Source organism: Corylus avellana, chromosome ca1, assembly GCF_901000735.1.
Source record: "Corylus avellana chromosome ca1, CavTom2PMs-1.0".
Classification (NCBI taxonomy): domain Eukaryota; kingdom Viridiplantae; phylum Streptophyta; class Magnoliopsida; order Fagales; family Betulaceae; genus Corylus; species Corylus avellana.
Genome location: NC_081541.1, coordinates 9,823,017 through 9,847,168, shown reverse-complemented (window position 1 = coordinate 9,847,168; position 24,152 = coordinate 9,823,017). Strand labels below are relative to the sequence as shown.

Sequence of the window (24,152 nt, the reverse complement as noted above, 5' to 3'; positions counted from 1 at the left end):
ATTTTTCAGTCATCTCTAGTATGATGTATCTTTTAAAATTACTATTAAATTTGAGATGCTCATTTTTTAATTTTGATCTATTTGTGATTTTAAATATAGTATTTTTGTTTTGTTTATTGGGTAAACTTCAAATCTGTATAAAACGAGTAATGTTATAAATCCATATTATATCATTTTTGTGTTCCTTCAAGAATTATGTGGCTCTTAAAATCACCATTGAATTTGTGATTGATCAATATTAAATTTTGATCAAATGATTTTAAAAGCCGCCTTATATTTTAAGTAGCACAAGAATGACACAATCTGGCGGCTATACCTAACTACAAAATTACACTTTAAAACTGTTAATATGGATAAACTTATTGTATTTGATTTGTGGTTCACCCAAATGCGGTCAATCATAAAATTTGAGCCCTAGGGTTATCTTGATTGACAAGTAAATATGCTTTTTGTATTGCTAGTTAAGGATCAAGTCCCTCTTTCTAACCTAATATTTAGTTTGTATATTAGCAATGCATATCATGAAAACTCTTAACGGGTAGTTCAATCGGCTGGAAACTATGCTTCATAAAGCGGAGGTCATTAGTTAGAATCTCTTTCCTCATCTTCTTACGTGGACATATCAAAAACATAACATAAAAAAATAATGTCTCAGTATAAAAGAAAAGCAGTATGTTTGGTAAACATTAAAAATGATTACCTAAAAATATAAATAAGTATTATAAAAAATACAAGAAGGTGAAATTAAATGATTATTCTTATACAGTTGTCTAGTGACAAGAATGATCAAATTTTTTAATATCAGATTTTTACCAAAATTTTTAAAATACATTTAATTATAAAAATAAATTATTTTTTTAGCAAAAAAAATGGTGTTTAAAAATATTAATTTTGTAGCTAATTCTCGATCCTCATTTTAGAAGAATAATTATTCTTAATAAATAGTTATTTATCAAAATAATAATAATAATAATAATAATAATAACAATTGTTTATAGTAATAATGGTAGAACCAAATAATAGAACTTGTTTGATGGGCCCAGGTCCAATTAGGATGGATAGACCAGTGTGGCAACTTCAATAGATCGGACGGTTGTAAGGCATCCTTTTTAGAATCTCGAGCGAAATAGGGAGGTGCACGCATGAATCAGATGTAGCATATAATTACCCTCTAGGGTTTTTGCGGCCTCCACGGCCCTTTAAAACACATCTTCGCATACCAAGTCTCTCTCCTCCGCTCTCTCATTTTGCAGTCTCGGCGATCACTCAGATTCACGGAGAGAGAGAGAGAGAGAGAGAGAAAGAGCAGAGCAAACCCCAAACCATGGTGAGTCAACTCGCTCGCTTATATTTTGGCATATCCTTCCAATTTATGTTGTATTTATTTTTATTTTTTAACTTTTGTTATGGATTTGGTGTTGATTTGAAATGTTGGTTTGTCTAGTCCCTTGTAGCAAACGAGGAGTTTCAGCACATTCTGCGTGTGCTGAATACAAATGTCGATGGGAAGCAGAAGATAATGTTCGCCCTCACCTCCATCAAAGGTATCGGTCGCCGTTTCGCCAACATCGTCTGCAAGAAAGCCGATGTTGACATGAATAAAAGGTAACCTTTCTTGAAAACGATATTCTATTTGTTTCCTTGTCTATGTGGATTATTAGTTTAGTTTGGATTTTGATGGGCTTATTGAGAGTTTAAGCGTAGCACGATTGAGCAATTGATTTTTGATTCATGAGGTTAGTTTTAGAATGTTATGTGAATATTAAAGATGAGCAAACCTCTGCTTAGGAGAATTTCCTTTTTTGTTAGTTCCAGATCTTCTCCGAAAACGAAGAATTTCTAGGTTAGGATTTTCATATAAATTTGGGTTTTGCACTGATATGCTTGAGTTGTTTAATGCTGGAATAATCATTATTTATTTCTAATCTTATCACGCTGCGATAGTCCAAACCGTGATCCCCTTGATGCGCTTTATTTTTAGGCGCTTCTGTTTTGTGCGTGATTTTATGAGGTTCAATTTTATTTTGGAACCTTCTTTCTGATCAAGTCTCTGTGCTTGTGGGGGCAAATTGGAGAGTTAGTGTAATGTTTCATACATTTTGCTATGTGCTTCGTATTTGTGCTTTGTTCTCTCAATATTTTGTAAAATTGGGTATTATGGGATTTTATTAGATTCAATTGTATTTTTGGAGCTTTTGTTATAATAAAATATGTTGTGGTTTTGGGGGAAAATTGGAGAGTTAGGGTAGTGCTTGATGTATTTTTTTTTTCTGCTTCTTGTTTGTGTTTCATTTTCTTGATTTTTATATTTATGGGTTTTGCTGCAGAGCTGGTGAGTTGACAGCTGCTGAGCTTGATAACCTGATGGTGATTGTGGCAAACCCTCGCCAGTTCAAGATCCCTGACTGGTTCTTGAACAGAAAGAAGGATTACAAGGATGGTAAATATTCCCAGGTTGTCTCCAATGCTTTGGACATGAAGCTCAGGGATGATCTTGAGCGCTTGAAGAAGATCAGGTATGCCTTTGTTTATTCTCTCATGAGAAGCATTTTAATCTTGAGTGAAGTTCAGTAATTTAGTTTGGCGGTAATTTGCTGATGGCTTAGTATATATATATTTTTCATGCAAATATCACACAAACATTCCACAAAGTAATGCGGCAGGGTCTAGTAGCCCTTGGATTAGTCTTTGTTAAAAAAAATCCACAGGCTATTAGACTACTAATCCAAGGGCTACTAGACCCTGCCACATTACTTTGTGGGATGTTTGTGGTATGTAGCATTACTCTACATATATATATTGAACTATTTGTTTCTACCATGAGTTGAATCACCTAGACCCAGCCGCAATTTGAATGGATGAGTTTTAAGACGCTTCTTTGTTGCTTTCTCTTCTCTTTCATCTTTTTCGACTCATCTTTCTTTATTTTAAAGCTTCATTCTTTTTAAAGCTGTTAAATGCCAGTGTTCAGTTTCATTGTATGCTGGAACGATTTACTCAATGGTAGGCTGGTGGAACCCTTTGAACTAAGTGAGGGTTGCATGACCATTGCCACAGAAAAATCTTGAGATCATGTAAATCCAGTTGCCATTGTAGCACGTATGTGGCTGGATGGCCTTTAGCTTTTAAGCTTGATTTGAAATAAAAAGGAAAATAAATATCTTGTTGAAGTAAGGAGATTTGAGTTTGGTGTGTATGCGCGAGTGCATCAGTATGTTGCATGCTGAATAATACATGACAATCACTTTGATGATTAGTTTGCCTTGGGTTTTATTGGATGATGACTGCTCCCTCCCCCCTCCAAAAAGAAAGAACAAACACCAGTTTTGACTCAACAAGTTGACTTGTGAGTTTTGGTGATTTGAGAAAGAAGCTCAATTTTATATATTGAGCTATTTATTTCTGCCGTGAGTCTAATCACCTTGGCCCAGCCTCAATTCGAACGGATGAGTTTTTAAGACTTTTCTTTGTTGCATTCTCTTCTCTTTCTTCTTTTTCAACTTTTCTTTGTTTTTTTTTTTTTTTCAAAGCTTCACGTTTTAAAGCTGTTAAATGCCAATGCTAAGTTTCATCATATGTTGGAACGATTTACTCAATGGGAGGCAGCCTGTACAGCTTCCTTGACTCCTTATTTAACAAGGTCGATTATGATTTTTAGCCTGGTGGAACCCTTTGATTTAAAGTGGGGATTGCATGACCATTGCCACAGAAAAATCTTGAGATTATGTAAACCCAGTTGCCATTGTGCCACGTTTGTGGCTGGATAGCCTTCAGCTTTTATACTTTATTTGAAATCAAAAGGAAAATAAATACATTGTTGAAGTAAGGAGATTTGAATTTGGTGTCTACGTGGGAGTGCATCTTTGCATGCTGAATAATATTTGGCAATCACTTTGATGATTAGTTTGCCTTGGGTTTTATCGGATGACTGCTCCATCCCCTCTTAAAAAAAAAAAAAAAAAAGACTGCTCCACCCCCTCTTCCCCACCCCAACCAACCAACTTGGCCAAGCCGCAATTTTTCTATTCTCTTTCATCGTCTTAGAATTTTCTTTTGTTTCTTTTAAAGCTGTTAAATGCCAGCGCTCAGTTTCATCATACGTTCGAACAATCTACTCAATGGGAGCAGCCTGCACAGCTTCCCTGACTCCTTGTTTAACGAGGTTGATTATGATTTTTATCCTGGTGGAACCCATCTAGGCGGGGGTTGAATGACCATTGTCACAGAAAAATCTTGAGATCATGCAAACCCAGTTGCCATTGTGGCACGTTTGTAGCTGGATGGCCTTCAGCTTTTTTATTCTTGGTTTGAAATAAAAATAAATACCTTGTTGAAGGAAATTTGAATTTGGTGTGTACGTGGGAGTGCATCAGCACTTTGTATGCTGAATAATATATGGCAATCACCTCTTATACAATACACCTGTGCAATACGCGATTGGTGTGACATTTTTTGTGCGATATCTGTGATCTGTAGCAACTATTTCGTTAATATTGTTTTCTGATCAGTGAACGATAATTTTTGTTCTCAATGTGTAGGAATCACCGTGGTCTGCGACACTACTGGGGTCTTCGAGTGCGTGGACAGCACACAAAAACAACTGGCCGCCGTGGGAAGACTGTTGGTGTCTCAAAGAAGCGTTGAGATTGTTTCTCCCCTACTGGGATGTTGTGCTACATGTTGCAAATTTTATTTTGCCCTTTAAAATATGTTGGATCTAGGAGTGTACTCTTTATTTTTTCGGGAATTATGCAGTGTTATCTAGCTGTTTTTGTATACCTCTCCGGAGATCTTGAGATTTTTGGTATGTGATTGCATTTGTCAATTATATAGTGGTTAAATGGTCATAATGGATTTTTCCTTTTAATTTATACTTGTTGGTTTCATTAATATAGTTGTGACTGGTTTTCTAGCGGTAATGCTGGTACTTTAAGGTGCTACGGGCAGTAAGTTTGGGTAAAAAGTGGCCTGTTTAATAGTGATTACAAGTGCAGCAGCAGATGATTTGTGGATTCTGTGTTTGTTGGTTGGGGGTTAGTGGCAACTGGCGCATTGATGATTGTGTATAGGCAAAATTGTTATGACAATAATGCTATGGTTTCACCCTTGCTGAAAATGGCAGTTATGATATAATAGAGGGAGGAAGAGAAGGACACCTGTAGTCGTGTGCTAGCCATATGTGAAACATTTGAACCCTGTTAAAAGGCCTAAAATTGTTATTAAATTAATTTGGATTTGACCACTTCCTTCGATTCCGAGTCATCTTCATTGTGCCGCACCGTTACAGTCTTATGTAATATGGGGTAGCCTTGCCCTTTCTTTCTAAAGCTTGCCGCCCCTTTCTAAATTGTGTTGAAGTGTGAGGTCGTACTCGATTTATGCTGGATTTGCTGATTGAATTAGAATATGCTGGCTCTACTATTTAAGGATACTGTTGATTTAACTACCTAGTTGAGGTTGGTCCTAAATGGAGTGATGGTCAATTGTTTTTTGTGAAAATACAAAATTGGCCTCAATGATTACACTTATTTGCAATAAGTTACATGTTGTATACTTGTATATAAATATTATAAGAGTTTCAGGTGGCATGCAAAAATAACAAATAAGTCCATACAATCAACTTTCATCCAAAATTTTAATGGATTCCGTTAGTGTGTCATATCAGGTGTTTAATTATTGTCCAAAATTTTAATAGACTTTGTTAGTGTGTCATGTCAAGTTCAATTATACAATAACACCTGTCTGATCACGTTTAAAGGTAGAGTTTTCATTTAAATGGGTGTTTTCAAAATGCTTGGGGGTAGTACATGCCACGATCACATGTAATCTAAAGCCTATTCAAACAAGCCTACCATAGAGAGCCGGTTGTCAAAACTCGTTCAAATAAGAAGTTTTGTAGGAGACTTCAAAAGAGAATTTTAATTCAAATTGAGATTTTGGAATTCGTAAATTAAAGTACGCTATCAATCCAGGAAATGAATAAAACACTACAGAAGCACAATGACAGAATTTAAAGCTAAACATGATAAGTGAACTCCTTCCAAAGTAGTTAAAAGGTTGTACTGCATGTTTTATTGTATGAGTTTTTAAACAAACAATGTTGTAATATGAAAATACTAGAGTGCTCTAAAGGGAGAGAGAAAGAGTTGGAAGAGAGTTGTGGCTGCGGAGAGAGGTATTGAAAAAAAAAAAAAAAAAAAAGATATTTGCGTTTCGTTTTCTACTCTTTTCCTAGATGAAATGATGTCATTTTAAGATTAAATTATGTAATTTATATATGATATATGGCCGCCTAGGGTTAGGGACCAAAAATTCGCCCAAAACCCATATGGACGATTAAATATTATAGGGGTTGTTTGTTAAACTCTTTCCCACTCCTAAATATTATTTATTTATTTATTTATTTTCAAAACAACCAATATCAAAACATTCTCACTTTTTATATCACATAATTTAATTTTTACTATTATTTAAATAAAAAAAATTACTATAAAATAAATTTTTTTTTCACTTTTTTTTTTTATACTAATCATTGTAATTTTTTTTACAGGGTATAGACAGTGTTATAGTGTTAACAACACACATAGGCTATACCCCCTAATCATCAATGATGGATATCCATCATAGAACAAATTGTTTGACAAATGACATGTTATTTTACTTCATGATCGAACGGCTGCGGATCTTCAAATTGGTTCCAGTCCGTCCATCCAACGCTCCAAGACGTAACATCTACATGCCTAGACTGTTCGAAAGAAGACGACCTTACTATTTATTACTCTCAGTCTCCTCCTCTCCGCTAACTCGCACATATTCTGTCGAAAAAAAGAGAAGCTCCTCAGGCGCGGATGGCCGGAGGTAACCATAACAAAAGCGCGTCGCATAAGCCCCCTTCATCGTCAGCATCCTCCTCTCACCGAAAATCCCGCTGGGAATCCAACAATCCTCCCTCCGAGCAGACAAGAAAACCCGGCGACCCGAAACCCAATAAACCCCCATCCAACCCATCCCCGAAGCCCGGACCTACTCAGAGCCCGGCCCATAACCCGACCTCTCGCTCCGGTCCAGGCCCAGTCCCATCTCCCGGAGCTACGTTTCCGTTCCCGGACCCCGCGGCCCTGGGTCCACCGCCTCCGCCGATCTACGGGTTCCACATGCTCGAGCGCCGGACCATCGTTCTCGCCGACGATACCGTCCGGTCGTATTTCGCTCTCCCGCTGGATTACCATGATTTCACTCCCGTGGACCCCGCCGGGCGGTTCTTTCCGGCACGGCCCGAATTCGACAAGCGGTTCCCGGCGCCGATAAGCCCCGGAGGGTTCACTAGGCATCAGGATTACTGGAACTCGCTAGGGCTCGATGGGCGAGGGCCTGGCGAGGGGTCGATGAAGAGGAAGTACGGGGAGGACGACGAGAAGGACGAGTTCGCGAAGCAGAGGCAGTACGGGAACCCGAATGGGTTTCCGGCGGGTCCCGGTGGCGAGGTTTTGGCCGGAACCAGTGGTGCGTTTGGCCGGGGCGATGAGTATAGGTCCTTTAAGTATATGAGGGTTGGTGGAGGCGGCGGCGGTGGTGAGAGTTTGGGTCTTAAGCACCTCGAGGTTGATCAGAACGCGTTAAAGAAGGCCTTTCTTCGGTTTGCGAAGTTGGTGAATGAGAATGCGGGTCAGAGGAAGAATTACCTGGACGAAGGGAAGCATGGGCGGCTTCAATGCATTGTTTGTGGCAGGTCTGATTATCTTGGGCTTGGCTGTGTTTCTTGCGGTTTTGTTTTGTTTCTTTCAAATTTGCTTGGCTGAAATTAAATGGATAGGCTTTTAGGAGACACTGCATTAGTTGACCTTAGGCAAAGGTTTCGTACTGTGTGCGCTTTTAACCACTCTTTGCAATATAATGAGATCGGCGTCTGTGTAACTTATCACTTTATACATTGGTGCCGTGTTCATTTGGCCTATCAACAAGAGTTATGCCAAATGAGTAGATGGAAAAAGTTTAAGGGAACTTTTATTTTATTTTTCCTTTGTTGTGTGTGAACTGGGAATGGCTATTTAGTTAGTGTTCCATACTCAAATGTGATTATTTTCGTGTATTAGATTATGAAAAAGGATTTGTCTTGGAGTCTCTTTACATATTGTTGAGCTGAGTGTTGAAGAAGTCAAATGCATTCTGTGCCTGTCTATGCATAGGCGACTGTTGCGATATATACAGAACTATCAAAGGTGTTCATCAAGTTTGATATACATCTCGTTTTCGTGTGCTTTTTGTTTTTGATGTCAAGATAAGTTAACTTGACTGATTGCAAGGAGATTTGAAATAAGTGTCAAAAATGTGGTTCTGTGATTGATTTTATGTTTGACCTAATCTGCAATTATTTAGAAATCTCGAGTGTGTAGGTTGATTTAGGGATTAGTATATCCATAAGTGAGCTGTTTGATTTATGGTTGATCCAGTTACAATGTGAAATTGTGTATTGGCAAGTTTGTCAACTGTTATTACCTCAGGATGTTGTTTCACAAAGAGGGCTTTGGAGGAACTGGTCTTGTCATTATATAGGACTTCATAGTGTACTTTGAGGACCACACTTCACCTTAGATGGTTACAATTGGTCGTTTCCTCAGTTTATGAATGCACCTCGTGGGTATTGCTGACAGGTGCTTTTCACATTATGCTTAAGATGCGTGCTGCGTGTGCATGCATGGTGCGCACTTAGAATTGAATAGTACATCGCACTTTTTTTTGTTTGGTCTTGAAGACTAGTCTTGCTTATTTGCTTTGTCATGAAGGAAGGAACTGTCTCTTATTGTTTCTGAAGGGATCGGCTTGTTAAGAAAGCCTTTACTTCCTTATATCTTATTTCTTGATGATCAACTTTGACGGACGAGCGCTAAAGTTGTCAAGGAGTTCCTTTATTCCTAATTTGTTGCATTTCCTGATATAATTTTTTGGTTCTTTAAGATCAGCTTGTTAAGGGAGCCTGTACTTCCTTACGTCTTATTTCTTCATGATCAACTTTGTCAAGTAGATATCTGTTCCTAATTGGTTGCATTTCCTGATATAATCTTTTGGCTCTTTCTCTAGTAAAGTTATGCTTCACATGACCTTTGAGACTACTGTTTGCCCAATATGAGAGTTGAATTTAGGTGTATGATGCTGCTTCTTGCTTCTGTGCCTGAACAACAGATTGTTATTAGGTTCAGCTATTCATAATGCTTCTGCAAGAAAGTTTCTCATCTCTCATATCTTGTTTTGGTCTGTGTATGTATTTGAAGAAGCTGGTTGTATGATCTATTCTATAATTCTAATATGTATTATTCCTTTTTTGAGCTGGATTTCTATATTTCTGATGATCCTTTAGTTGTTTGGTAAGTTCGGCATTTATTTGAGGGTTTTAACATAATCATGGACCAAGTATCTGGAAAAGTTTGCTGCCATTATGTTGTGTTTATTTGAATTAGATTCCTAACGTCCTATCTCCAATAATTCAAAGTCTATGTAAAGTAGACGAAGTGGGAAATAATGAATTTTGATTTGTTCTAAGAAAGTGTTATTGGTTCGAAGAACCAAGAAGAAATAGCATTCCCTGCGAATCCAGGATTTCTATAATCCATGTTATTGCTTCTTTTGTGCCTGAATATTGTCAATCTTCCCTTTGAGCTGTAAAAGTTTGACCATATACTTGCTCGTTTATGTTATATGTGCTTTTCTCCAGTTGCTGCACCTTGCATTGCAGATCTTGTTATTCTAATCTATATTCAGATGGTTTTAATTGTATTGCATTTGTTGCTACTTAGTTAGGAGTGCAGGCATGTAGTACTCAGCCTCTAGTTTTGATGATGCAGGCATATGTTCTTCTTTTTCTTCCTAATTGGAGTCTCTCTTGGCACTTTCTATTGAACTGATTTACTCATAAAAATTTGGAAAGGTGGGTGGATAGGATCACATTAACAGTGTCAGTGTGTGTGGATCAGCATCTAGTTTGGATGATGTATTCAGTTTCATTTAGAGTGGATATAGATCAAAGGATTTTCCTATTAGAAAAGCGGGGGCATATGGGCACTTAAAATTTTAGGGTTTAGAGAGAACAAGAAAAGAATTGAGAAAGAAGATTGGTATTTAGAAAATCTCTGCTCCACCTCTCACTATTGCACTGTGTGTGTTGGAAATAATATAATAGACTGATATACCATCATTGGGAATACTTATTACAATCATGCCATCTTAAAGTCACAATAACTTTGTGTGTGTGTGTGTGTGTATTTATATTGTAGTCGCGGATGCATTATTCAGTTGGTTGGGATTAGGATTAAGGCATTAGCTCTCCATGTGCTTTTGTTTACACTAATTGCATAGTGAGATCAGGTCTCTACTCTTTTTTTTAATCATTAGGAGTGATCCATCTACGCCTTGGCGTAAGAGTTGTACGATGCTTATGACGTAATTTTTAGGGCCTTTATCTGATTATGTGCTGTAGAATGTGTTCTGTAAATGTTAGTGAATAGGGACCTGCTTATGGTTCAAGTTGGTAATCTATATAGTGCTAGCCAACTTGTTGATTTTCGCAACAAAGGTGATGGTCTCTGTTTGCCAGCTGCTGTTGTCTGGGGACATAACTTCTTGCACTGAATATTACTTTTCAAAATGTTAGCAGTCCTTTATATTTTGGGACCTGTGATGCAGGATACACATGAAAGAAGCTTGTGCATTCAAGTTAGTTGCTTTAGTAAGATTGATAGATTGGGAAAACTAATTTCTTGAATGTTACTCATTAGTAATTCAGTGTGTTAAATTGTGAGTCTATATGCAAATGTTGTAGTTAAAATAGCAAAGAACTTATCAAAAAAAAATGTTGTAGTTCAAATGTCTGAATATTAATCACTGACAGTAGCCAATGATCTTGTTTTCTGATGTGTTCCAATGCATTGGAGTCATGCCTTCTTGATGTCATCATTTTATTTTATAAGTAATCGAGATATTATTAAAAACGTAAGGCACTTGTACACATGAAGTTTACAAGAGAAGCCACCAAGCTAGTAGGGGCAAAAAGAACAAGTGGCTAATAAGTTGTACCATGTAATTTAGGTTATGGGATGCACAGTGGCTAATAAGTTTTTCATCGGATTCAGCTTATCTCCTTTCTGATTTTGAATCAGTTCTTTAATTGCTTATCTTTTATGTTTTTTTGTTGATTTAGAAGACAGATGTGTATGGCCTCTCTTTTTTCTCACGTTAATAGATTAGGTGGTGCATATTTAGGGGTTACCATCTCTATGTTTTGTACTGAAACATCTCCAATTGGCCGATGACCATTTTAGTCAGTTGTCTGATAGGTGGCTTATAGTGTAACGTCACTTCCAACTGATACTTGTGTTGTTCTTCGTCTGGAATGTGGTCTTTGTCTTGTGAAGCAATCCATTTTAATGGTTGGACTTCATGCATTTGGTTGGCAGTATCCACTACGTATATACTCTCACTTGTATTTGTATCAATGTCTCTTTGTGTGTGCATCTGTTTCTCTATGTGTATCGGAGTGAATGCAATGTAATTATAGCACATGCTGGAAGACTGAAATTAATTAGTTAGCTCTTCTTGCGGTTAGCTTTATCTCTTTACGTTATGACTCATTCAGTGCAATGTTGCTGGAGTACATGTGCAAGAGTTTCTGCTTCCCTGTTCCCGGCGGCTTTGTTCTTTCGTTCTTTTGTAATTGCAGCTTGACTATTTGACTATTGTGAGGAAGAGGACATTGAACAATGAGAACGTAGAATTGCTAGATTTTCTAAGTGGATATGTGCTTCATTGTGTCATGTGGTCATAGAAGATGTGTTAAAGGTTTAAAATTGTATTACCTGGCTATAAATCTGATTTATACCAGTCATTGTATGGCATCCACATGTTGACAACGTGATTGTATATGAAACAAGGATCTAAGATGAATAATTGGCAACCAAAGAGGGTAGAATGGGAAATGAGCGTATATTGGAAGTGAGAGGTTGCGCTGTAGAGCATAAGATATGGAATATCATATTAACTATAAAGGTTAGTGCATCAGCCTGTTTAACACCTAATCTGTTTTAATTTAAAGGAGTTTAAGATCTTTTGCTTTTATGTTTGACTTGGACGGTTTCTGATTGCTGTCGTGGCTATGTGTTATTACTTACCGAAACATAGGTTCAATTACGCATCTTCTTCTTCTGTTAGTTTACCTGCCATTACATACTGCTGGTTCAAGCTGATTGCCCTTTGTTTTCTTTTTTGGCTACGACGGAAATGATAGACTATATCAGCTGCAATGCTGGACTTAAGCTGATTTTTATTTTCACAAAACTACCAACTGTCCCAATTGTATTCCTATGAAAAATGCGCTGGTGTATTCAATGGTTTAGCTGGCAGTAGTTAATTTACATAAGTTTCTCAGCTTTGTATATGTTGCATTCACTCAGATACTGTTAACTTATGGATGGCATGGCGCTGTATTGTTTTTGTTTTTATTTTTTTTCATTTTGATTGGAAACAATGTCCCGTCTATAAGAATGATGATATATGTTTTTCTGACGTTGATGTTATATACTAATTGATATGTTTCTTAGGCTCAAGGGCAATGGTGCCATACTTTTAGGTTGAGATGTTGGTGAACCTTAATTGTGCAGTTAAATTGGTGTGCATTTTGAGGTCCCTAGTTAGTAAATTGTTCTACTTCCATTTTTATAAATTGGAGGCACCAATCCATCACATCAGATTCGAGTCATTGAAAAAAATGGTGGCTTCACCACAAATTAAAACCAAAAGGATGTCATTTTATGAAACTTTGGAATCTTTCCACGTGATAGAATTAAACTCATCTGTAATTATCTAGTGGAGTAATTGTTTTGTACACAATGGAACAACTTCATTGTTATATACTGTTGTTCTATGATGCAACTGATATAGTTGATGCTTGTTATCTAGCTCTAGTCAATGCTATTGTTTAGTCTTGATATCTGAGATTTTCACTTATTCCCTGGTGAAGGCATTGCCTTCATTCCCCTTATAGTTGAAACATTAAGGCACACACTGATATCTGTAAGGAAAACCTGAATTATATTCTTCAATGCCCTTGATGTGCATAATTTCAGGTCTTCTAAAGACTTTTCAGACATGCATGGTCTCATAATGCACACTTACAACTCAGATAATGCTGACTTGAGATTGGATCACTTGGGCTTACACAAAGCTCTGTGTGTTTTAATGGGGTGGAACTACTCAACGCCACCTGATAACTCAAAGACATATCAGTTTCTATCTGCTGATGAAGCAGCAGCAAACCAGGATGATCTGATCATATGGCCACCTGTGGTGATCATCCAAAATACAATCACTGGAAGGAGTAAAGAGGGGCGCATGGAAGGTTTGGGAAACAAAGCAATGGATAATAAAATTAGAGGTATAATGCGCCCTTTCATTTCTGTCATTTTTGTGCTATTTGTATCAAAATGTCCTTGCGAAAGGGTTGGCCTCTGGTTTTCTAGATCGGATGCATGCATTTGATTTTAGTTGAGTCACCATCTATAGCAAAATTCTTATGATATTTTCATGATTAGTTTTGCTAGTTCCTTATGGGTATCTATAATATTACACCGAACCAACCCATTTCTGTATGCTCCATCTTTTTCTCAAGTAAGACCTTGCTCTATTGTCTCAGTTAAAGAGCACCTTGTAAAAAATTTCTTGTGAAACCCTCTATCTGCGCTACTATTTATTGTCCCTATTCTCATGATCCCCAGCCCACCAATCTCCTCTGAGAAAGGTTTCCATCATTTCAAAGGGTAATTGGAGTGTATAAGGGAGAGTTCTAGGGTATAGTTGCATGCAAACCTCTCTGTTTTAATTTTCATGCCCCACCTTTCTAATGATCACTAATTTGATTTCAAGGACCCTTTTATTCTGGAACTTAGTGATACGTAGTGGAGGGCTTTTTTGTTATGCAGCAGTCTTTGTCATTAGTGGAAATGGCCGTACATAGAGCTGAATGACAGAATAGGATACATGTATTTGACCCTAGGAAATTAGGATTAAGGCCTGATCAAGTGTATATATATTTATTTTCCCTTTTTTAAGTCACTTTTTATTTATTTGTTCTACAGTAACCCCCAGCTTATTTTTTTTGTTAGTTTATGATACTTCATTTTTGTCATCTCATTGATACTCAATTCATTCGCGTGTATAGTCCATTTGTCACTGGAAGAGTTTTTTTGCCTCATACTTGTTATTTGGTAGAGCCCAATTTCTGCTTATTTGTTTTGACCTGTTATCTTTTTTCTTCTTCTTTTCTGTTTTTTTTTTGGGCATGGTTTACCATTCTTCCGGTTTTATGCTGTTTTGTGACGTTAAATTTCCTTTTTGGTAGTTTGGTTCACATTAGTCTTTGCTTTTATAATACGGATAGTTACAATAGCTAGTTAAGTTGGTCATACCATTCCGTATTTTATGCTGTTTTGTGACGTCAAAGTTTCTTTTTGGTACTTCAGTTCCTATTAGTCTTTGCTTTTATAGTATGGGTCGTTACAATAGCTCAGTTGAGTTGGTCGATTATAGCATTGTTCATTTGGGAAGAGTAACATTTTTAGCTTTGTTGCAGATGTGCCTCCCAAGTAACATTCTTAGCTTTGTTGCAGATGTGCTTGCTTGGGAACCTCTAACTGGATTCCCGTACAGATGATTGTGATTTGAGTCTTTGGTCTATTGTTTCTATATGATGGGTTAAAAGAGAGGGTGCTTTGGGGGTTGGGTGGGATGTAGTGGAGAGTGTGTGGAAACTTATATTTGAAGATTCTGCCTGAGCACATCGTTAAGATGCAAAATTTCTGCATTGCATCTTTGTTTGCTATTGTATTACATGTTATTCAAGTTCAGTTTGACTCGTATGGTAATTTTTGATGGGTGTCAGGGCACTTCATTTTTGGTATTTAGTGTTACTACTTAAATGACTATTCATCAGTCTAACTAATTTCGTATTTTATTTTTTCTTTGAATGCTTTAACCTGAACAGTAAGTAACGTCTTTACTGGTATTTAGACGTGAATTTTTGGTAGAGATGTGGTTCTCATAGTGAACACCTTTATGGTGTTGTTGCATATCATGATTGCCATGATCCATAATCATCATTATTTTCGTTGTTTATCAAGAAGTTTGTGTCCTTGGTCTCGTCCAACCACTTCAATTGCTTTCCTTCACTGATGCAACTTTTATTACTTTCATGCACGGGTGTACATCTTTGGCCATGGCCTCCTTTTTTATTTTAGCTTTAACAAAGATTTACCTGCCTTTTCAGAGTCTGAATCTTTGTCAAGCTCATTCTTACCAATGCATACTTGTTTTTCATGACTTTTTTTTATAATAAGGTGAGGGCTTCTACTTGGTTAGGTTGGTTAGGCTGGTTGGTTCAAGGCAATCAGATACCCAATTCTAGGGGTTGTCGAATTATCCGTAGGCAAACACCACAATATTTTGGGGTTGAGTTATTTTAAAGAATTGGTGATGAAATATTAGTAATTATTGATTCCCCATTTAAAGTTTTATGTGATACATTGTTCAAGAACAATGATCTCTTTTCTTTTTTTTTTTCCTTTTAAATTTAAAAATTGTTTTCTTTAGTAAGATATCACAAGCATTCCTTTCTTTGGAAAGCTAGCATGAGTGAAATGCCTTAGTTTTATGGGGTATTTTGGAGAAATATATTAATTATTGGAAGGTTCATAGATTGAGGGTCCAAGCTAAAAGAAGAGTGATTTCCGGATTTTCATAGATGATTCCACTGAGTGCCGTGGGCCAAACTTTTTACGGGCAAAGGAGGGGTGGCACTAACTCAATAATTAGGAGGGAAATGTAGAGAGGTGTAATTTATGAGAAGCGGGTGGGGCCAATATGGTTGGTTAGTGAACTCTATAGTTGTTAATGTATGGTTGGAGGTGATTATGGCTGAGGCTTGTATCAAGCGGAGCTTATGCGAGGCGACCAGGATTTACTACTAGACCAAATCTAAGGCTCAAGGAGGTACTTGGTTGGGGTCTAAGCTCATTATTTATTAAAGATCATGTAACAACTAGGGAAATCATTGTGTATATTACTTATAAAAAAAACACTTGCGCTATTATTCTAAAAGGACTACTCAAGTTGCAATTGAAGCTCCTTAAAATCACTTATAAAGCCCAGTTTCACCTAGTAATGAACCAATGTAGGACTTAGCACCCATGAGCTCTTTTATAATCCATTCATTCTATGTGGGCAATTCATCTTTCCAATGTGGGACTAATTTTCGGGAGTGTCACATTCTCCTCCACTCAAATCCATGACGTCATTGTTAGGGCCCATGTCATGCAGTGCCTCAATGCCACATGATGTTATTAGGTTGCTCTGATATTATTTGTAATGACCCAAGGAAAGTGCTAACCACATTTGCGCTATCACTCCAAAAGGTTTAGTCAAGTAATTTGAGCTACCTAGAATCTCACTTATAAAGTTAGTCCCACTTAGCACTTTATGGCGTTCTTCCAAGCTTGCTAGGATGTATTAAAAGAAGACATCATGAAGGTATTTCATGACTTCCATGCTAGAGATAAGTTTGAAAGGAGGATTTTCGCCCAATTAATTTAGTGAGTGGCATTTACAAAGTTATTGCCAAGGTTCTAGCTAATAGGGTGAAGATGGTCTAGGAGAAGATTATTTCTAAATCGCAGAATGTTTTCATCTAAGGAAGGCATATTCTAGATCATGTTCTTAATGAATGCCTTGATAGTAGAATAGAATCTGGGGAAGCCGGATGTGCTATGCAAATTAGACTTAGAAAAAGCTTATGATCATATTAATTGAGATTTTTTGTTGTACATGCTAAGGAGCAGTTTTGGGGGGACATGGCGAACATGAATAATTGTATCTCTTCGGTGCGTTTTTTGTTTTTGTTTTGTTGAACGGCACTCCCATCGGTTTTTTAGTAGCTCTTAGGCTTGAGATAGGGTGACCCTATGTCTCTGCTGTTGTTTGTCATTGTGATGGAGGCTTAGTAGGATGATATTTGTTGTAGTGGGTGGGGGTTTGTTGTCTGGCTTCTCTGTGGGGACAGGGAATGTTGGTGGGTTTGATATCACTCGTTTTCTGTTTGCAGATGACACTTTAGTTTTATGTGGGGCAGACTCAGATCACCTCCGTCATTTGTGTTGCTGGTTTTTATGTTTTGAAGCCGTTTTAGGCTTGAAGATCATTTTGGCTAAGTTAGAATTGGTTCCTGTAGGTTTGATTAATAGCATAGAAGGTTTGGCTAGAATCTTTGGTTGCATGGTTTCATCTTTGCATATGAGGTACCTTGGTCTTTTGTTGGGTACTTCTTTTAAAGGAAAACCTATGGCATTATTGAGAAGGTTGAGCGTTGTTTGGTTATGTTGGCTAAAAGTGATTGTACTTGTCTAAAATGGGTAAGTAGGATTACCTTAATCAAGAGTACTTTATCTAACTTGAAGACCTACTTCTTGTTGTTTCCCCTCGTGGGTTAGCGTGCCAATTGAATTGAGAAGCTACAATGGGATTTCTTGTGGGGAGGTATGGGTGAAGAGGTCAGATTCCATCAGGTAAGTTGGCCCAAAGTATGTTCTCTGATCATTGAGGGGCGTTTGGGGGTTTGGAATTTGCTTTTGTTCTACTGAGCCCTTCTAGGGAAGTGGTTGTGGCGTTACATCTATGAGAGAGGATCTTTGGAGAAAGGTGGTGGATGTGAAATATGGCAGTTAGTGGGGTGGGTGGTGCTCTAATGAAGTTTTTGTGTCTTATGGGGTGGGACTCTAGAAGTCCATTAGGAAAGGGGGTGGGAAGAGTTTTCTAGTTCTAATTTTAAGGTGGGTGATAGCTCCAAGATTAGTTTTGGCATGATGTGTGGTGTGGGGAATGGCCTTTAAGGCAGCGTTTCCGAAGTTGTATAGCATTTCTTGTATTAAGGATGCTTTCGTGGGTGATCTCTTTAATGGTTCTCCTCAGTGGAATGTTAATTTTGTTAGAACAATGCATGATTGAGGGATAGAATTCTTTTCCTCGTTCTTCGATCAATTGTATTCCATTAAGCTAGAATAGGATGGTGCTGACAAGCTTTGATGGAACCCCTCCAAGAAAGGATTGTTTGATGTAAAATCATTCTATAATGTCTTAATCCCTCATGAGCAACCCCTTCTCTTGGAGGTGTATTTGGCAGAACAGAGCCTTGTTCAGAGTGGCTTCCTTCACTTGGTTTGCCCCTTTAGGTAAGATCCTCATAGTGGACAACTTAAGCAAGCGGAAGATCGTTGTAGTAGATTGGTGCTGCATGTTTAGGAAGAGTGGGGAAACCGTTTATCACCGCTTTCTCCATTGTGAGATAGCTAGTGCCTTATGGTACTCTATTTTCGGTCTTTTTGGCTTAGCGTGGGTCATGCCTCATCGTGTGAGAGATCTCTTCACTTCTTAGAGAAGGAAGATTGGTAATTCTCAAAGTGAAGCTTTGTGGAAAATTATCCCGCTCTATTTGATGTGGTGAATTTGGAGGAAAAAAAGAGAGATTAGAGCTTTGAAGATAGTGAGAGGACGATGGTGGAATGGCCTTATTTTCCCATACCCTTTTTCAATGGATAGCTGCTTATGATTGTTTGCACATTTCATGACCTTTTTTTTCTCTTCTTTTTGTTGTTGTTGTATTGTTTAGGTGTCTTATATACACTTCTTGTGTACTTGGGTGCACCTTTTGGTTTTTAATGAAATCCTTTTACTTGCATAAAAAATAATAGTAATCTACCCACTCCATATGGACAATTCATCTTCCCAATGTATGAGACTAATTTTTGGAGTGGGCAATTCATCTTCCCAATGTGTGACTAATTTTTTGAGGTGTCACTGTCGCAGACCAAGCCTAAGAATTGTTATGGTGTCCCCCCCCCTCCAAACACCAACAACTTCCCAAATTATAAAATTTGTGTTATTGGTGATGTTAAGCCCTGCCTATAGGTGAGGGTTTCCCCAAACCCATTCAAGGACTCTTCTTATCCAACTCAGATTGAAGAAGTCTGGGATCAAATTACCTAAATCATGAGCTCGTGGATGATATTAATGATTGAGAGCAAACATGTGCAGGTCTCTTTTATGGTTGCTACTGTGTCAATTGCAAGTAATATTATACAATCGTCTTTTCCGGTTTCCTTTCGTGTCCCTCCCCCCCCACCTTTTTTTATTTTTTTTTATTTTTTTTTTGTTTATAAATTTTACAAAAAATTGCAGGCATGTTTCAGGCATGTATGTACTGGCTTGTGATTTTCAGCCCATGCCTAAGCTTGAATGATTTTGCACCATGTGGGTTTGCATTAGATGAATGAGCCATTCCAACATGTTCTCATCCTATGTGGTTCAGTTAACGTAGTCGATCCACAGCACAAACCCACAAACTCGAAGTCGCTGGTTTTAACTGGGTTTGGACCTGCCTGTGTCCACTTTTTAGGTTTTATATCCACATGATCGGTTTTGGTTGTACTTCTTTTCTTTTAACAGGAAATGGTATTAAGATCATGTTTGAAAGCAGCCATTTGTGTCAGTTGAGTTTCATAATATCTTGCTATATCTCTTGATTTGGTTGGTGCACCAACTCCACTCTCTTCGTCCGAGTATTGCTTAGCATCTACTTGTTAGTTGTTGCCAGGCTTTTGATAATCTGACTTTTACTGTGATACATATTTCATATTGGTAATTTTGTGGCAGATAACTTGGTTTTTCCTTCTTTTCTTTTTTCTTTTCTTTCTTTCTTTCTTTCTTTCTTTTTTTTTTTTCAAAAAAAAAAATCTTATTGAAGATTTAACTCCCAAGTGAAAGGAGTTAATGTAATTTCACTAGCAGCATTTGTTTTAATGTTTGGAATTAGTGCTCTTTTTTTTTTTTTTAATATATATATATATATATATACATACTAGTTTTTTATGAGTCAAAGAAAAGCTGAAGAGGTTTTGGAAATGAGCTTTTAGCCACAAAAAAAAAAAAAATACAGAATTGCTTCAGAGAAGTTGTCAAATGTGATATATTTGGATTCACAACTATTGGGAAAAGTTCTGAAAACTAGTTCTTATTTAGTAGAATATTGGGATCTATTTAACTGTTGGTGAAGATGATAAAACAATCTTAGACAGCTAGCTGAAAGAAGCATGTGAATGTTCAGCCGTTCATAATCTAAAGAAGATTCATTTTAATGTATCTAATATTGTTCCAATTGTGTTAGGAAAGCTAGACATAACTTGAATGTTTCGGGTCTCATACCATGGGATTAAGGTAATATTAATGCTGCTTCCATTTTATGAAATGGCCTGCTAGCAAGTAGATTATGATTTTCCTTTTAACTTATATATTTAAACTTATTGGAAGAAAAGGCTAAAATGAGGAAGTTTAAGCTGCGCGCATCAGACGTTGCTGGTCAATCCAATTGGATTTCTTTGTCCAGGTGGAACCCACTTATGGTTTCTAAATTCTATTTTAATCATTCTAACCTAATAGATTGTTGGTTCCTCATGTTACATCATGTTTGCTGACAATTCATCACAAATTGGTTATTGTCAAGTGTTAAATGGTACTTCCTTTGTGTTATAGGGTCTTATTATGTTTTACTGTTCCTTTATGCTTTAGGGTACCTTGATTTGCATGTCTTGTTTCTCCCTTCTCCTTCTAGTTAGGAATTTTTCGACGAGTATATTTTTCACTTGTACTTGATGTTGTGTTTGCTATCCATCTCCTAATATCATCTGGTGGTAATGGTGTTTGAGCCTGCATTTTGTTCCATATGTTTTTTTGATCTTTCATATACATTCTAGACATGATTTTTGCTTACACTTTGTGAGAGTGTTTTGACATCTAACCTGTAGCCATCAAGCAAGAGATTAATAATAGTTTGGTGTTTTTTGGGGGCCTTCGGGTTTCTTTTGTAGAGGATCTGAAACTGTTGGTTGGTGATTATGGAAATTGCCTTGAATTGTGACCCATATCATTAAGTTCAATAACATTTGGAACCCTAGAAGTTATTTCAATTACCTTTGGTGGTTACCCTTAAGACTTTGTAGAGTGCACTCAACTTATGAAACAACAAAGCCCTTTTGGCATTTTTTTCCCTCATTGGTCTTTGTGTTTCAGATCTTGGATTTGGGAGTGGCAAGTCAAAGTCTTTGTATGGGAGAGAGGGTCACCTGGGTATAACCCTCGTTAAGTTTTCTGGTGATCAATCAGGCCTTAAGGAGGCGATGCGGTTTGGAGAATTCTTTGAGAAAGAAAATCATGGACGCAGGGCTTGGGCTCGCCAACAGCCCGTGTCTTTTGGCAGGGATGACGAGAAGAACCCAAACCTTATGCAGGTGGACGAGAAGACGGGAGAGAAAAAGAGGATCTTTTATGGTTATCTCGGAACTGCTTCCGATCTGGAGAAAATTGATGTCGACACGAGGAAGAAGGTCGTGGTTGAGAGCCGGAGGGAATACCTGTCCAAGTAGATTCTTGGTGACAATGATAGGCATTGTTGTTTTTTCTAATTTATAGGCACCAAGTCTGGAGAACATCTGATCCTTTGGCCTTCTATTTGTTTTATGATGAAAAACTGTAATGTAACATGCCAACAAATTCTGATGCCATATGTCGTGCAGCCTCCTTGAATGATGGTGCTTCTTCTTGGTAATGCAATGGCATTTCTCTGGTATTAGATGGTATTATTTCTAGCTACTGGTTAACTCTGCAGATGTTCCTCACTGACTAATTTAGTGTTTAGAATCCACGGATTTGTTTTTGCTTGAAAAGAAAAGGAAAGATGTATGGAATATTTGTTTAGAAAGGGTTTCAAACCCCCATAGGTATGTACAACAATTAGCTATTTAGATTTCTAGTAATTCGGGTAGCTATTGTGAGGGAGTCCGTGTAAAACCCAGCTGACCAGGTAAGTGGCCGAGCAACTTAAAATATGTTTGTACAATTCGGTTCTATATGATCTTTTTTAATAATTGTTGAAATTGCTAATAATAATTTAGACAACTAATTATTGTTGGGGAGGACTATAATCCATGCACGCCCAGAAATATTATGAAACATGAACAAAGCCACAAATACTTGCTACTAATAATATTCCAAATATTTTGTGTTGGGGGCTGTAAGTAACCAACACAACTAGACCCTGCTGATGATATTTCCAAGTGATTTCTTTGTGGGGCTACAAATGAATCGATTGAATTAATTCAAGTTTCAAAAGAATTTGGTGCTTATTTCGAGATGTCTTGACTTTCTAATAAGAATTCAAAAATTTTTTGGACAATAACAGTAAAAATGTCAAATCCGTCGTTGGTTTATCTAAAGTTTTCTTTTATTATAATGATTTTGTCTGTCAGGTTTCATCAACATTCACTTTTGGTTTAAATATGGCCAAGCGTGGACAAAACTGTCATTATCACTAGGTAGATTTAATGATAAACAAGTGTTGGACTTTGCTGATTTTCCTTCATATTAATCGAGTATTTTAAGAAGACGTCCAAGGTGCATGAAATCATTCTCAATTATGGCTTTCTAATTACATCCGAGTTCTGATAGTTTAAATTTCAAGTGGGGGGTAAGTAAAAGTTGGGCCGCCTTCCATTATTAAACATCCAACACAACTCCTAAGCTAAAAGATAAATATCTTGTGTGCCCAGAACCCCACTTAAACTGGGCTGGGAATACGCCAATCAAGACAGATGGGCCCCTTAAATAGCTGGCCCAGTTTTACGTGTCATCACTGGTCCAGTACAGTTCTTTTGTGTACACACTTCATCTTGCTCTCTTTTTATGAGGCTACGTGGCCGAGTTTATTCTTTGTTTAAGAAAAAAGAAATATATTAGATGCACTCTGAACTCTCAACTCTGCACTTTTAAGCACATAATTTTTAATGTGGCGATAAAAATTATCATTGGAAAAAAAAAAAAAAAGGTTTACGTATCTCTTTTCAAACTATAAATAATTTGCAATGCTGTTCACAAAAAAAAAAAAAAAAAAAATTGTAATGTACCCCCTTCTATTTAAAAATAATATAAATAACCTTGATAAAAAAAATTATATATAAAAAAAATAAAAAATAAAAAATTGGGTGTCTTACACAAGACTCACGGCGGCTGTGGGTTTTGCTTTTTTGTTTTTTTGTTTTTTCCCAAATTTATAGGTAATTTGTCTTTTGAAAAAGATTTAATGCATTTTTTGTTTTTTTTGCGAGACAAAATAAGTTCATTGCAATTTTCTAAGAATAATTGCAAATTGCCTGGTCATTTAAGGGCGGTTTGAATACTTTTTTCTAAAAAATTAAAAACTAATAAATAGTATCACATTAGCTCATTAAATATAAATGAGACAATTTTCTCTTAATTTGGGTTAGGTGTTCTAAAAAGAAATTATAGGAGATTTTCAATAATTTTTTCAACTGTCCTTAGGTGCTATAAATTAAAAAAAAAAAATTATAGAAGATCTCCAATAATTTTTTTAATTGTCCATATTTAATTTTACTTTTTTTTTTCATAAAAAACTTGAATTCAAATCTAAACTATTAAAAAAAAAAAAAACTCCCGATAATTGTCTTTTCTTTACCCAAAATCCTATCAAAAAGTTAATATACAGAGCCTTGCATTGTGTCAGGGTGATGCGCATGCCTCATTCTCACTGCACCTACTGTGCATATCTTAACCCGGCAATGCCTCTACTTTATCTGACTCCACCCATGTGGTGCCAGTGGGCCTGGCCCACCTCACCACCCACCCTCCAACTTTTCCAGCTTTTCCCCTCTCTCTCTCTCTCTCTCTCTCTACCTCTCGCATTTCTGATCTGACTTCGGTTTCCGCGAAAGTACTCTCCCCTTGTCCTTCACTCCACCCAAACATGCCCTTATCCTACGTCACCAGCCTCACTTTACCATTCTTATCCTGCGCACCCCCTTACGCCACCCGTCCACTTTAGCCCACTCTCGTGCTACGTGCGTAACTCAACCTCTACGCACCCCCGGTGCACTCTAGAACCCACCCTGGACATAGCTTTTTCAGACGCCATTACACGTGTCTCTCGTTTACCCGTACCACGTCACGTCACCGTTTGTTCACTGCACACTCAACTTTATCTGGTACCCTCTCTCTTC

General features: G+C 37.2%; 2 protein-coding genes across 2 annotated transcripts; both read left to right on the top strand.

Moving 5' to 3' along the window:
* Window positions 1-1,198: 1,198 nt before the first annotated feature.
* On the top strand, window positions 1,199-4,867 carry LOC132168079 (small ribosomal subunit protein uS13z/uS13y/uS13x-like). Its single transcript, XM_059579151.1, has 4 exons — window positions 1,199-1,327; window positions 1,445-1,605; window positions 2,328-2,516; window positions 4,539-4,867. The coding sequence occupies exons 1-4, from the start codon at window positions 1,325-1,327 to the stop codon at window positions 4,642-4,644; spliced, it is 459 nt and encodes a 152-aa protein (XP_059435134.1). The 5' UTR covers window positions 1,199-1,324; the 3' UTR covers window positions 4,645-4,867.
* Window positions 4,868-6,765: 1,898 nt separating this feature from the next.
* LOC132183425 (uncharacterized) lies at window positions 6,766-21,908 on the top strand. Its single transcript, XM_059596863.1, has 3 exons — window positions 6,766-7,729; window positions 13,113-13,420; window positions 21,154-21,908. Exons 1-3 carry the CDS (start codon window positions 6,849-6,851, stop codon window positions 21,504-21,506), a joined length of 1,542 nt encoding a protein of 513 aa, XP_059452846.1. The 5' UTR covers window positions 6,766-6,848; the 3' UTR covers window positions 21,507-21,908.
* The last annotated feature ends 2,244 nt before the right edge of the window (window positions 21,909-24,152 follow it).